At 40.3% G+C, this 15075-nt stretch overlaps 1 protein-coding gene and 1 pseudogene across 1 annotated transcript in view; one reads left to right on the top strand and one right to left on the bottom strand.

The window, feature by feature from the left end:
• The window catches only part of Vps54 (VPS54 subunit of GARP complex), an 83545-nt gene that overhangs the window by 13415 nt on the left and 55055 nt on the right, over positions 1-15075 (top strand). Inside the window, exons 2-3 of the mRNA XM_051165357.1 lie at positions 9687-9842; positions 11076-11317. Coding sequence (XP_051021314.1) covers positions 9707-9842; positions 11076-11317 — 378 coding nt within the window. The 5' untranslated portion in view covers positions 9687-9706. The remainder of the gene's footprint in view (positions 1-9686; positions 9843-11075; positions 11318-15075) is intronic.
• Positions 8594-8805, bottom strand: LOC127205993 (translation machinery-associated protein 7-like; annotated as a pseudogene).

Genomic DNA, 15075 nt, shown 5'->3' with positions numbered 1-15075 from the left:
CACGCAGGCAGAATATTGTATAAATAATAAACAAATCTTTTTTTAAAAGAAGATAAATAATAGTTGTAAGAGTAAATTTATTTTTTTTTTGAAGAGACTTTGTGGTGTAAAAGCAGAAGCATGGAGAAAGTCTGAATTCAAATCCCATAGCTGTAATTATTTCCTTAAATATTTTGAAACCAAGTCAGTTCTGAACCTCTTTTACCATGTAGTGGAAATGACCAACACAGTAGTCTGAATGGAGGCATTCAATTCTGAGCTACATAGTGTTTAGTAAAATGCTGATGATGGTGTACTTTTTTAAAAATAGTTTTTATATTGCTTCTTTTCATGACATCCTTGTTTTATTCATTAATAATACGTATTTCATTTCTTTCTTCATGTAAGAAGACTTTAGAATACCCTTAGAACTAGTTGTGGGAGTGAAGCAATCTAGTTTTTGCTCTGGTTTCAGCTGCTCTCTTTCCTAACTCTCCCCAAGAGCACAGGAGCAGGGTGTGAAGCAACTACCTCTTCTAGGTCAGTCCACTGGGTTATTGCCTAGCTCTGTGTTGACCTCAAGTTGAGGCATAAGCCTCAAGTGCCTCATAACCGCAGCTTGTTGGTGACTTAGTCTCTCTCCTTCCCCCTTTCTGGGTTTATGATTGCCTTCCTATATCCTCCCTGTCCTTTGTATGGGCATGCAGTGGGAGCCATTGTTCTGTGATCTGCTTTTCTTTCCTTGGTTTTGGGCCTTCTTGTTCATACCCTCCCCCCTCACCCCAAGTCTCGAAGACTAGAACTAAATAAAGAAGTGGAAGTCCTCGATGTTAAAGTGTAAATATGTGAATGGGGAAGTATAAATGTTAATCCTTTCTTGTTATTTTAAAACTAGATGTAGGGCTGGAGAGATGATGGCTCAGCAGTTAAAGGCTAGGCTCACAACCAGAGTAAAACTAGGTGTATACAATACCAGCGGTAGTAGTTGCAGTTATTTGTTTTCCATGTACCAATTATTGTGTCACGAGCTTACAAAAGATATGGAAGTCTTACAACATTCCTATGTGCTATTTCTTTTTATAATGAGGACACTGAGATGCTTGGAGGCAAGAAAGCGATCAAATACCATACAGTTGGTAAGCGATCAGAGTCTGTGTAGCCTCTTCTTAAGCAGTGTATTATGTTTTAGGAAAGAGAGCTGGAATCAAATACTGTTATATAAACAAATATATTATGGACTTAGGATTTTATTTTTGAATGTATATGAACCTATATGAGCCATTGTTAATGGCACGTGTGGCCTTATCTAATTTTCCACAGTATGCATTTATTTGTTCATTTCATGAGCATTCATAAATTAATAAAATACACATACTTGGTGCTAGGTGTAGTATAGGGTGATACGTGAGGCAGGTATAAGCTTTTACAGTACAGTGGGGAAGGCATGAAAGAAGCAGGTAAAGCAGCCCCCTGTGACAGGAGGAGGTGGTATAACCAGAGCGGTGAAGGCTGGCATGGTGAGTTTAGACACGGGACATTTGTCAGCAAAAATCTGTTACCTCACTAGGCAGAGAGAGAAGCACTGCCAACATGTTATTGTGTCTCCTGTACACTGTCAAAAGAGATTTTTATATAAGAGAGAGATTGTGCTTGAAGTTCTTTTTTATGATAACACAACCGAGGCTTGTGAAATAGTGGCTGAGCTCTTTTTGGAGACAGGGTCTAGCTGTATATATAGCCCAGGATGGCCTCAAACCTTCAGTCTCTTTCAGCTCTCTACATATGCTGTAATTCACCTGGACTCCAACAGTGCTGTTTTTCATTTCCTCATCTTCTGCTCCTCTTCAGCTGCTGCATCTGACTTTAATCTCCATTGTTGACTTGATATTGCTTTGTGGAATAGCTTGTGATTTCCTCTTTTTTTTTTCTTTTCTTTTTTTGATTTTGTTTTGTTTTTTGAGACAGGGTTTCTCTGTGTAGCCTTGGCTGTCCTGGAATTGCTTTGTAGACCAGGCTGGCCTCAAACTCACAGCGATCAGCCTTGCCTCCCGAGTGCTGGGATTAAAGGCGTGCACTATCATGCCCGCCAAGACTGAAGGGTTTTTGTTCTTCTGTTTCTCATTATTAGTTTTTTGGTCTAATAGTTCTGCTTTTTCTTCCACCTTAAAAAAAACTTAAGTGTATCCTCATAAGAGTGTGCATATTTGTGCATGTGTGTTTGAGAGGCTGTTTGTGTGTGCCATGTACCCACAGACCTTAGAGGAAGGTGCTGGATCTGTGGACCTGGAGTTAGAGGCAGTTGGAAGCTGCCTGACGTGTGTATGTGTGAACTGAATTCTGGTGTCTGAAAGAGCAACTGCTCGTAACCACTGGCTTCTTTCTCCGCAGCCCTGTTTTAATCACAGTTTCTCCTGGTGCTGGTGATTGAACCTAGGACATGCAGCATGTGCTCTCCTATTGAGGTTCATCCTCATCCTCTCCAGCTTGTAAAAAATACTTTTCCTTTAGAATGTTGAGTCTTCTTAAATTCTGTACTTGGCAATTTTCACCTGGAGTAAAGTACAAAGCAATGCTAGGGTCTGAAAGTTGATTACAGCTTACAACTGCCTTGTGGATAAAGCTCACACTTCTTTATGAATTGTCCTGCTTAAGGACTATTTAACGGGGAGTCGGGGGAGGAAGAGAGCAGCTACTCAGGAGGCAGAAGCAGGCAGATCTCTGAGTTTGAGACCAGTCTGGTCTACAGATAAGAGTCCCAGGAGAGCCAAGAGTGCACAGAAAAACCCTGTCTCAAAAAAGAAAAGAAATTAACCCTCATTAACACTTGTCATGAGAATTGACAGTCGTGTTTTTCACTGAGCTCCTCAGTGAAAATGTACATGAATGGTTGAGTTGAATTAATAAATCATTTTATCTTCTTTTGACTAAAGGAATTCTAGTAAATTATGCAGTGAATCCCAAAACAGGCTGCAGAGAAAACTTAGATAAAGGATAATCCTAACAAATGGAAGCATAAATAAAAACAATACAGAACTTGCTCAATTCCTAATATGAGTGTTTTGGTTATCATAAATAAAACTTCATTAAAGAGTTGTTAAGCTTAATTTCACTATGTGGCTTTTGTTTATTTGTTTTGTTTTGTTTTTTGTTGAAGGAAAAAATGTACCAAATTTGCTTATGATGTATGACTTAACAGTAATATTTAGTAAAACAGATAGTTTAAGAATGTCTTTGTTTCTTCGTTTTCTGTGTGTGCGTGTGTACACTTATAAGGATATATATGCAGCATATATCTATATCTATATCTATGTATATGGGTGCACATATGTGCACATGCATATGGAATCCAGAGGGGACAGCATTCGGTGTTGTTCCTCAGGTTCTGTCAACCTTTTCGAATTTGAGACAGTCTCTAGCCTGGTCTGGACCTCAGTAAGTAGGCTAGGCTGACCAGTGGAGAACCCGGGATCTCCCTGTGTTTATCACTCTGCATTGGGATTACAGTGCATACTACGATGCCCAGCTATAATTTGTTTGTTTTGAGCCAGACTTTCTCTGTGTACCTTTGGCTGTCCTGGACTCCCTCTGTAGACTGACTCGGCTGGTCTTGAACTAACAGAGATCTGCCTTCCTTTGCCTCCCTGAGTTCTGGGATTGCAGGTCTGCACCATCACGCCCAGCCAGGTCTTTGAGTTTGTAAGGCAAGCACTATATTGACTGAGCTATGCTCCTAATCTTGTAATCTTAATTGTTAATATATTATTGTTAATTGGCTAGATATACTATAGCTAATTAACCATTTCCTTCTAATTTAGTTAAAAGTTTGGCTATTTGAACTTTTTTTTTATTTGATTGGTTTTTGTTTTTTGTTTTTTGAGACAAGGTTTCTCTTGTAGTCCTAGCTGTCCTGGACTCCCTTTGTAGACTAGACTGTCCTCCAGCTCACAGAGATCTGCCTGCCTCTGCCTCCCGAGTGTGCCACCATGCCCGGCTTTGAACTTTTTTACTTTAAAATATCTAGGATTAGTTGGGCGTGGTGGCACACGCCTTTAATCCCAGCACTTGGAAGGCCAAGGCAGAAGGATCTCTGAATTGGAGGCCAGCCTGGTCTACAGGGTGAGTTCTAGGACAGCCAGGACTACAAGAGAAATTCTCTCTCTCTCTCTCTCTCTCTCTCTCTCTCTCTCTCTCTCTCTCTCTCTCTCTCTCTCTTTCTCTCTCTCTCTCTCTCGCTCTCTCCTATCTCCTCACTCATCTCTCCTCCTCTCTCTCTCTCTCTCTCTCTCTTTCTCTCTCTCATATATGCCATATAAGAATATATAGCAGGATTATTATTATATGTATAATAGTAGAGACTGAACCCTAGGCAAGAACTGTACCGTTTAATCATGTTCCCATGTGCTGTCTACTTGACACAAGCTAGAATTTGTCTGGAAAGAGGAAACCTCAATTTAGAAAACACCTCTATCAGATTGGCCTAGGCAAGTCTGTAGATCATTTTCTTGATTAATGGTTAATGCGGCCATGCCAGCTCTAGGCATGTGGGCCTGGGTTGTATAGGAAAGCAGCCTCATCAAGTGATGTAAGCAGCACTCCTCCAGGATCTCTGTTCCAGTTTCTGTCTCAGATTTCCCCCTTGACGGACTATGTAGGTTGAGATGTGTGAGCTAAATAAATTGTTTCTCCCAAGTTGCTTTTGGTTAGTCTTAATCACAGCAGTAGAAAGCAAGACAGAAGACCACCCTTTTTTTTTTTTTTTTTTTTTTTTTCTTTTTTACTTTTTCTTTTTGGACAGGGTCTGGTCTTAAATTCACTTTATAACATAGGTGTCCTTGAACTCACTTATAACAAGATGTTGAAGTTGCAATGCTCTTGTATTAGCCTCTGTTGTATCAACTGAGGAGATGACCACCCCAAGGTATGGATGAGGGGGAGATCGAGAGAGGAAGAGAAAGAGACAGCCAAGAGAGAGGGGCAAGAGAAAGGGGCCAAGACAGCATGCAGCTGAAAGAAACACTAGGGCTATAAAGGGCGAGAAGCTGGGGAAGAAAGCCTCTGAGCTGGAGAAGTTTAAGGTAGGGGCCGCGTGGGAAGAGCCAGGTGGACTCTGAAAGGTGTGACAGGTACGGGGGATACTGAGGGAGCCTGGAGGCCGCATGTGTTTTGGTTATGCTAATAGGTGCCGCAGCTGGCCATTTTTGTCCTGGGCTTCCTTTGGGCCTGACACCTAGCTGAGATTATAGGCTAATGCTGGAATTATTTTATTCATATTTTCAAGTATTTGTATATTTACTTTTTGGGGCATGTGTAATCTAGAAATGAACCCTTTTAAGGGAGAAAGGGGAGAAGATGCCGTGAGTATTCAGAAGGGCACAGGGTAGCCTTCCCACAGACAAAGCAGTCCAGAGAGCACCTTAAAGGACAGTTAGGCTGGCTACCTTTTCTGGAAGAGTGTATCCACAGCAAATAAGGAATAAGAAGATAAACAAAGGAAGACACATTAATATTAGATTGTAAGAGCCTTGAGTGCCACTTAGTGAAATTTGAGATTGTTTAGGAAGTAATAACTTTTGAAAGTTTTTGAGCTGAAGTATAAAAGGATGAAAACTTATTAGATTAATCTTAAAACTCTACACATTACTATTCTTTTTGGACAGGGTCTGGTCTTGAATTCACTCTGTAACATAGGCGGCCTTGAACTCACTTTATAACAAGATGATTGAAGTTGCAATGCTCTTGTCTTAGACTGAAGCAGAAACGAGTCAGAAGTCTGTAGAATGACAGGACAGGCAGTTTTAGATTGTACACTCAGGTATCGCTTATGATGAATAGGAGAATGGAAATTAAGTTAGTGTATTTGACTAATGCTAAGTATAAAGACATCTGGTATTTTCAACATTATTAATACAGCTAAGAAAATTAGTGATTTCAAAGTATCACCTGATACCCAATTCATGTTAAGAGTTACAAGGATATCACAAAGACATTTTATAAAAACAGGATTCAGTCAACAATAACTGCTTTTAGTTAATGCATAGGGATGAGGAATAAATTAGAACAAAGTATAATGACACATATATATGAAAGTGCTGTAATATGGAGGCCATTTGGTATGCTAACTTAAAAAATTGTTGGTAAATAGCTGTATTTTAGCTGCTCTGGTAAGATGTTTTGTACAGATTCAAAATAGTAAGCAAGAGTAATAGAAATAGATGTTTTCTATTAATTTATGTATAACAGGCAATCTTATGGGTAACTTACAGTTGATTATATTTTTATAATATGTTTTCTCTAGTCAGAACCTATTACAGTGTAGAAGTAAGGAAATAATTTTCCATCCTATCTAGGTAATGTTTGTATTAAATCTGTAGGGAATCACTGCTGAAATTGGAATTTAAGGAATTCCAGTTTTTATAGATGGTAAAATTCCCCTGCAGCATGGTAGTCCTCACCTCTAAACCCAGCACTTAGGAGGTAGACAGGCAGATCTCTGTGAGTTCAAGGCCAACCTGGTCTACTGGAGTGAGTCTAGGATAGCCAAAGATACACAGAAAAACCCTGTCTCCAAAAAAAAAAAAAAAAAAAAAAAAAGAAAAGAAAAGAAAAGAAAAGAAAAAGAAACAAACAACAACAAAAAAAAAACCCCCAAAACCAAACCAACCAACCAAAATTTTTCTGTACCGTCAACCTTTTGACAGGTTTTTACATATTTGAAGTGAGTAATGCCATCTTGAGGGTAGATTAAGTAACGGTTACAACTTGGATACTTTTTTTTCTGGATACTTATATTTTGTACTGACTAATATTTTACAAATATGTAATTTCTTTCCCTCAAATTTTTACTTTGAAAACCTTAAATCATGGAAAAACAAAAGAATATTTAATACGTAATATATTTTACTTATTTTGTTTTTATATTTTGTGAGACTTGTTTTATGTGAGTTTTTTTGCTTAATCATTTAAATGTAAATTCTAATGCTAAACACAAAGACATGTCTGGTATTTTCAGTACTATTAATACAACTAAGAAAGTTAATGATTTCAAAATATGATCTAATATTCCAAGAATGTCACAAAGCCATTTTATAAAAACAGGATTCGGTCAATGATAACTGCTTTTAGTTGTTGCCCTTTTACTAATTTAGTCTGGAATGACTTGTCACAATAAATAAGTTAGCAGACCAGTTTTCTTATTTAGTGCCTTATGGTTTTGATTTGTTATTGCACCCTTATGGTTTAAACCTTAGTCTCCTGTTCCCCCCTTTTTTTTTCTTGTAAACTGAAAGCTAGGTTTTTAGCAAGTAGGTCTGTATCTGTACCTTTTGAGACTCCAGAGTCTGTATATTTTCTTAGCAGCTCCCCTGCTCCCCAGGCATGAGGTCTGTAGACCAGGCTGGCCTTGAACTCACAGAGATGCCTCTGCCTCCCTAGTGCTGAGATTAAAGATGTGTGTCCCAATACTGGGCAGCAACGTGTCTTTACAATCTTAATTAGATGGGATGGCTGATTGGCTGTGTTTTCTGTGCTGAAAGTGCTGAGCTGGATACTCTGGTAACCCTGAGAAATAGAGTTTGTTAGCAAACCGGAAGGAGGTCTGAGTGGATGAGCTGTTCACTGTGGGTTGTAGCTTTGTGTCTTTGTTTATATTTACAACTCTATTTGAAAAAGATTTGGTTATGCTTTCTATTTTATGTGTATGGGTGTTTTGCCTGCAGGTATGCCTGTATACTCTGTATGTGCAGTACCAGTGGAGGGCAGAAGAGGGCACTGGACCATCTGGAGATGGGTGTAAGCCTGGTAGATGCTGGGCACTGACCCAGGTCCCTGCAGTGCAGCCAGTGCTCGTAGCCACAGAGCCTTCTCGCCAACTTCTTCCTTTCCCATGAGCCAGGTTTCCAACTTTTTTTTAATTATAAAAGTTTATTACAATGTACAGTAGCCTCCAGGACAGCACTTCATTCTAGCTGTTGGCGGCAAAGACGGTACAGCAGGGAATCCAGATGTTTAACAGGTTCCAGGACAGCACTTCATTCTAGCTGCCGGCGGCAAAGGTGTTACGGCAGGGAATCCAGATGTTTAACAGGTTCCAGGACAGCACTTCATTCTAGTTGTAGGTGGCAAAGGTGTTACGGCAGGGAATCCAGATGTTTAACAGGTTCCAGGACAGCACTTTATTCTAGTTGTAGGTGGCAAAGGTGTTACGGCAGGGAATCCAGATGTTTAACAGGTTCCAGGACAGCACTTTATTCTAGTTGTAGGTGGCAAAGGTGTTACGGCAGGGAATCCAGATGTTTAACAAGTTCCAGGACAACACTTCATTCTAGCTGTAGGCGGCAAAGATGTTATGGCAGGGAATCCAGATGTTTTAACAGGTTCCAGGACAGCACTTCATTCTAGCTGTCGGCGGCAAAGATGTTACGGCAGGGAATCCAGATGTTTAACAGGTTCCAGGACAGCACTTCATTCTAGTTGTAGGTGGCAAAGGTGTTACGGCAGGGAATCCAGATGTTTAACAGGTTCCAGGACAACACTTCATTCTAGCTGTAGGTGGCAAAGATGTTACGGCAGGGAATCCAGATGTTTAAGTAGGAATGGAAGAGGGTCACCATCACCTCAGATGAGGAACAGCTTACTTTTTGCCGGATTTCTTAATTCCACCTGTGGCCAGGGGCCAGTCCCCGCGGCCTTGGCTTTTAGCTCCTCGGGTTTCTTCTGCTCCTCTTTCTGTTTCTGCTTGAAAGCCTTATCTTCCTCGTCCATCTCCTTGGCCTGCTTCTTGGGCTGTTTCAAGGGCTTCTTTTTGCCACCTTCGCAGCCCGACATGGTGCCTACTTGTTTTTTAATTTGCTATAGCACATGATTTTGGGGACCTTAAAACAATTAAATAATACTTGTTTCTTGGTCCAGTTGCAATGGTGTTTCATTTATAATTTTCCTAGTGATTGTATGGTAGTTATTGCATGTTAGTCACAATGCAGCTATGGTGTGACTATAGCAGTGGATCTGTGACCACTGTCATTAGATAACAGTAAACTCTACATGTGTGTTGCTCGTGATTTTTCAGATATTTTTGAGATGTGGTCCTATTCATCTATTTTATAGACGAGGAAAGACACAGGTTAAGGAGTTTCATATGCTTATTTTGTTGGAGAATGAGGATGAGATCTGACCCCAGTGAATGAGCAAAATGAACTTAAAACTTATGCACGCTGGTATTTTGGTAGAGTGTCATTATTGTAGTCTTGTGGCATGAGTGGCGTGCCTCATCTTTAATATTGTGGGCACAAATCATTGTGTACTTGTACCTTTAATAAGGGATTAAGAATGTTCACCTGTGGAATTTTTTTCAAACAAAGAAAAATAGGTTTCTTAGCAAACTAAGTATTCTGAACAATTTTCACAATTAACCATAGATATTAAAATTGTGAGGCTTTGGGCTGGGTGTGGTGGTGCACACCTTAATCCCAGCACTTGGGAGGCAGAGGCAGGTGGATTGCTGTGAGTTTGAGCCTGGTCTACAAAGTGAGTTGAGGACAGCCAAGGCTAACACAGAAAGACTGTCTCGAAAAGCCAAAAACAACAACAACAAAAAAAGAGATTGTGAGGCTTTTGAGAATGTGCTATTTGTTTTGAAAACTTTGTGATATGTATTGTCTGTAGATAATTTTGTTTGCAATGTATTAATTTTATCTGTTTTTTATTTTTAGCAGAGTGGTGATTTTATGCAATGGCTTCAAGCCACAGTTCTTCTCCAGTGCCTCAAGGAAGCAGCAGTGATGTTTTCTTTAAAAAAGAGGTAGATCCAGCAAGACACATTCGACCTGTGCAGTCACTGCCAGATGTGTGTCCCAAGGAACCCACAGGTAATTGTTTTTTTACCCCCTGAGGATTTTTCTAATGATTTATGTTATCATTAAAAGTGTAGTCAGGTTTCATATACTTACCTCAAAAAGAGTAAATTTTATAGTGATTTAAAAAAAAACCTAAAATGTATAGTTGACTGGGAAATTATAATATGGTTTTTCATGCATTTTCATTAAGGGAGTTAACTGGAAAAGTATTGAAAATGGAGATTCACATAGAAAGCTATTTAGTTAAAATGTGGTATAACCATTCTTCATTATTTGCATATTCTGTATTTGCAAATACTCTTACTCCCTAAAATGTACTTAACTCCAGTAGCATTTGTGGATGTGTGCGGAGCAGTAAAGAATCTGAGTTGGTTAACAGGTGTTCCCAGCTGTGAGTGCTCAGCCTTCTTGTGTTCTTGTGTGAGATTCGGAAAACAACATTCTGAATGTTACACATTTTAGTTCTTTGTCGTCGTTCCCCCCCCCCCCCCCCCCAGAGGCTGCTATTTAAAATGGCCTGTAGCATAGTGTAGCTAAACACAAAAAAGTTGTGCAGTGCTTTATGGTGAAAACATGTAGAAAGTGTCATTCAAGCCCTGTTTATATTGTAGACAGCTATGAAACCTATGTTATAATGAGTGATGGATAGTAATAAATGTCTTTAAACAGAAATATAAGCAAGATAAGCATATATATTTACTGACTTATGCAAATATAACCCGAGCTACTGAGGGACAGTAACTCTAGGGAGCAGTCATTTCAGTTCTCAATAATTAGCTGTTCACAGTGACTTTATTACAAATCTGTAAGTGTAAGATCAATGCTGCAGCGGTGTTATGCCATCTGATTATAAGCCAAACAAGGGGCATTTAAATGATGAAAGCCTGCCATAATACAATAGGAAAAACGAAGGCCTGTCTTTAAAAGAAAAACTGAGGTAGTTTAGTTTTGATAAAAGGAGAGAAACTGTAATGAAAGAAATTAATGAATGAAATTGTTTTCTCTATATGCTCCCCATTTGGGAATTTGTAACCCCCAAGTTTTACATATTTTTTATCTTGCATTTCTTATTCCTTTGATAATTGATGGTGGATGATGAAGGTTATTTAATCGGGTGATTTTTATTAATAATTTACCATGGAGAAAGCTCTTTCTATAAAATGGACTGTAAATATTTTTATTTTTCTAGGATATACTTGCAGACATAGAGCCAATGTTACAGAGTTTTCTTGTTTATTTCTGCAGGTGATTCAAATAGCTTATGTGTTGCCCCATCTCTAGTTACAGGTCAACATAGATGGACTGTGTACCATTCCAAAGTAAATCTCCCAGCAGCATTAAATGATCCTACATTAGCAAAAAGAGAATCTGACTTCTTCACAAAAACATGGGGATTGGACTTTGTGGACACAGAGGTCACACCTTCATTCTACCTCCCAGAGATCAGCAGGGAGCATTTTATAGCATATCAGCAGGACATCTCTCAGGTAACAGCTGATTGTGGACTCAGTGATAGTCAAGTCCAAAGTAAGGTGAAGACTTTCGGTTTGATTCATGTAGATTATTTGAGTAATAATCTTTGATGAAGCCACGGTATTTTTATTTATGTAGAAATTCTGCTGTCCTGGGTTATGTTTTTTCCTTTAGATACATTTTAATAAATTTATTTTACTTTGTTTTATAGTGATTTTTTTTTTTCAGGATTATTTTTATTACTGTTAACCCAACCCTACCTGCCAAAGAGAAATGGTACTGTGAGTTTATAAAGCTCAGATGATTGGTGAGATTTAGGAAATAGCAGGTTAAGCTGTGAGAGATGTCAGACTCTGGAGGAGCAAGATAAGCCAGTACAGCAGCAAATGTCCTCTGCATGGGCTCCATGGACAAGGCTGGCCGCTTGTCAGAATATAGACGTGGGCCTTTGGATTCTGACACATGGCACAGTTACCTCTTGCTGCTGTGTGGGTGAAAGTAGAGAACGGTGGCTTGCTTGTTGCAGAGAACAACATAAGATAGAAGTGGAGCCCACCAAAGACTGTGAGACTCAGCCTTGGCTGGCCAGGAGCCAGTGTTAAACAGCTGTGGAAACAGGCAGGGACATGGATTCATATGGACACAGGCTGTGGGTGGTGAGTGAAAGCTGCTTATAGTAATTTGATTGTTCAGGTGTGCAAAGGCTGAAGCAACAATCGTCCTGGCCTGACAGTACATGCCACTGTGTATTGCCTCTGAGGTCCTGAGAAATTTGTGGGCAGAATCATAGGAAGAGGCTGTAAGATGGTTCCTTCTCTCTGTAAGGTTCCTAAAGCCAAAATTACCTGTGACAAACAATTTAGAGGGAACATTGCTACGATCAAGACTTACACACATCTGAGGAAGGCAGAAGGCCATTGCAGTAGACAAATATTTGATACTGGAGACAATTTCAGAAGATGAGCAGCTTTGGAAGAGAATTGTCCATTCTGCAGAAATTACAGTCTAATGTAAGCAGCCGATCAATGTGAAAAGATTAGGAAGTGAAAGAGGCAGGCGAAGCTGGGGAAGGAGTTTTGTGGATAAATAGTTTTAGCGTGAGGCAGGCCATACTTCTGGAGATTCTTCCCCACATGGAAGTGGCGACATTGCTTTCTTCTCCCCCCGACCCCCCCCTGGTTTTTTGAGACAAGGTTTCTCTGTATAGCTCTGTCTGTCCTGGAGCTCACTCTGTAGACCAGGCTGACCTAAATTTCACAGAGATCTGCCTGCCTCTTCTGCCACGTGCTGGATTAAAGGCATGTGCCACCACTTGGTTCGAGTTGCTTTTTTAAGACCTAACAGTGACAGTTTTCTAAAGCCAGGAGCCCAGACCAGTCCAGAGGCTTTGTATTTAGAGATCCTTAGTCCTAACTTCAGTGTTCAGTTGTCTATTTTTCTGATTTTGTTTGTTTTTTTGTTTGTTTGTTTGTTTTTTTGTTTTTTTGGTTTTTTTTTTTTTTTTTTTTTTTTTTTTTTTTTTTTTTTTTTTGAGACAAGGTTTCTCTGGGTAGCCTTGGCTGTCCTAGACTCACTTTGTAGACCAGGCTGGCCTCGAACTCACAGCGATCCGCCTGCCTCTGCCTCCCGAGTGCTGAAAGGCGTGTGCCACCACACCTGGCTATTTTTCTGTTTCTAAATACCCTAACTACTTCTGGATCCAAATTGGATAAGCTTATCAGTGAGATGACCCATGGCTGTGAGAATGTTTTCTGGTTGAAGATTTGACTGGGTATGAAGGAACCACTGAGCAGTGTCTCTGCATGTGTCTCTATAGAGCCTGAGTCCTTGGCACTTTGGGCTCTATTTATTGACTTTGGAGACAATAAGGATTGCCCACTGGAAGGCCTCCATGTTCTGGAGCTTTCTGTTTGAAGCAGTAGAGTGTAGTCTGGCATCAACCATCCTTTCAGGTGAACAGTGTGGAAAGGAAGCTGTGAATGAGTCTGGCAGGCCTGCTGTGCTGACTAGAAACCCCTGGTGAAAGATCTCTAGGGACGTCCAGACTTGAGTCTAAGCTTGGGCAAAGATGTACTTAACTGATACCAGTGGCAGGGAGATACTTGGTATTGAGCTAGAATTAGTTTGTAAAAAATGCACAATTGAGCTTCCTAAAGACATGGAAGAAACACAAAACAAAAACCCAAACCTGTCCTAGACATGTGGAAGGACAGGGTCACAGAAACTGAGCTTTAACTGTTGGGTCTGCTTTGTTGTGGTTGTCTCAGGATTTGGTGCCAGAAGAGGGGAGTCTATGCAGCAGGAGATGCCGTCATCCACACACATTTGGCTTCCTGTAGACCAAAGCCATTGGACTTAGAGTGTCTGTGGCCAAAGGAGACACATCCTTGCTTTCACTTGCCGCTGTGTCCTAGTGTTGAATACTGCTGTGTAACTCGGGCTTTTCCATGCCAGGCTCTGGCCTGAACATTGTGGCTGCTCTGTGATCCTTTTGAGCTTGGGATATTGCCAGGTTCAGGCGTGGAGGTGATGATTCTGTGCATTACTAGCCTCATTGGGTGGCTGCAGTTACGCAGAGGATTTGGTGGACTTTAAAGCCTATAGTTGAGCTGGAGGAGAAAGAGAAAACAACCAGCATAAGTATATAAAAAGTTGGGGAGGTAGACAATATCACTTTCCAGTCTCAAATGCTATTTTTGTTTGTTTGCTTTTTTTTTTTTAAAAAAAAAAAAACAAGGTCTTACTCTATTGCTCTGGCTGAACTAAAAATCATTCTTTAGACCAGCCTGACCTCAAATCCAGAAACCTGCCGCCTCTGCCTACCACACCCCGCATTACCACACCTGGCAGGAGTCAGGTTTTTAAACATTGTTCCAGCTATTTCTTAATGAACTTTATTTAAAGCGCAAGTAGAAAAAGGAGAGAGGCAGCTCAGGAAATGCTGTAAAATGCTAGTATAATCCCATCTCCCCGCCACATACACACCTAACATAGAAAAAAAGAACATGTATAGTTCTGTTTTAAGTCATTTGGGAAGTTGTTGGCTGATAAAGTTCTCATGGAAAAAAAAAAGCTGGACGTGGTGGCACATGTCTTTAATCCCAGCACTTGGGAGGCAGAGGATCGCTGTGAGTTCGAGGCCAGCCTGGTCTACATAGTGAGTCCAGGACAGCCAAGACTACACAGAGAAACCCTGTCTTGAAAAAAACCAAAAGAAAAAAAAAATCAGGGCTGGAGAGTGGCTCAGAGGTTAAGAGCACTGCCTATTCTTCCAGAGGTCCTGAGTTCAATTCCCAGCAACCACATATGGTGGCTCACAACCATCTATAATGTCATCTGGTGCCCTCTTCTGGCACGTAGATGTATGTGTAGTCAGAACATTGTATGCATAGTAAATAAATCTTAAAAAAACAAAATAAAACTCAAAAAACAAAGAAAAAACAATGAAGAGTAGAACTTTTTACCTGTCTCCAGTTTACTGCAGCAGAGCGTCCCATCTTAAGCAGATGCCTTTTCTGTATCCAAACAAAGGTCCAGCTTAACAAGTTCATCTTTGTTTTCTTTGTTTTTCTTTTTTTGTCGTCTTTTGAGACAGGGTCTCGCTCTGTAGTCCTGACTGATCTGGTACTTGCTATGTAGATCAGAATGGCCTCAAACTCACAGAGCGACTTTACAGAACGCTGCCTGCCTGTACCTCCTGAGTACTGAGGTTGAAGGCATGCGCCTCCTGCTTCTGAAAGCAAGACTGGAGTGCTGAGTTTGAAATGGCCTG

Source organism: Acomys russatus, chromosome 22 (genome assembly GCF_903995435.1).
Source record: "Acomys russatus chromosome 22, mAcoRus1.1, whole genome shotgun sequence".
Taxonomy (NCBI): domain Eukaryota; kingdom Metazoa; phylum Chordata; class Mammalia; order Rodentia; family Muridae; genus Acomys; species Acomys russatus.
Note: the sequence above shows the minus strand (reverse complement) of the source record. Positions and strands in the feature narration are given on the sequence as shown.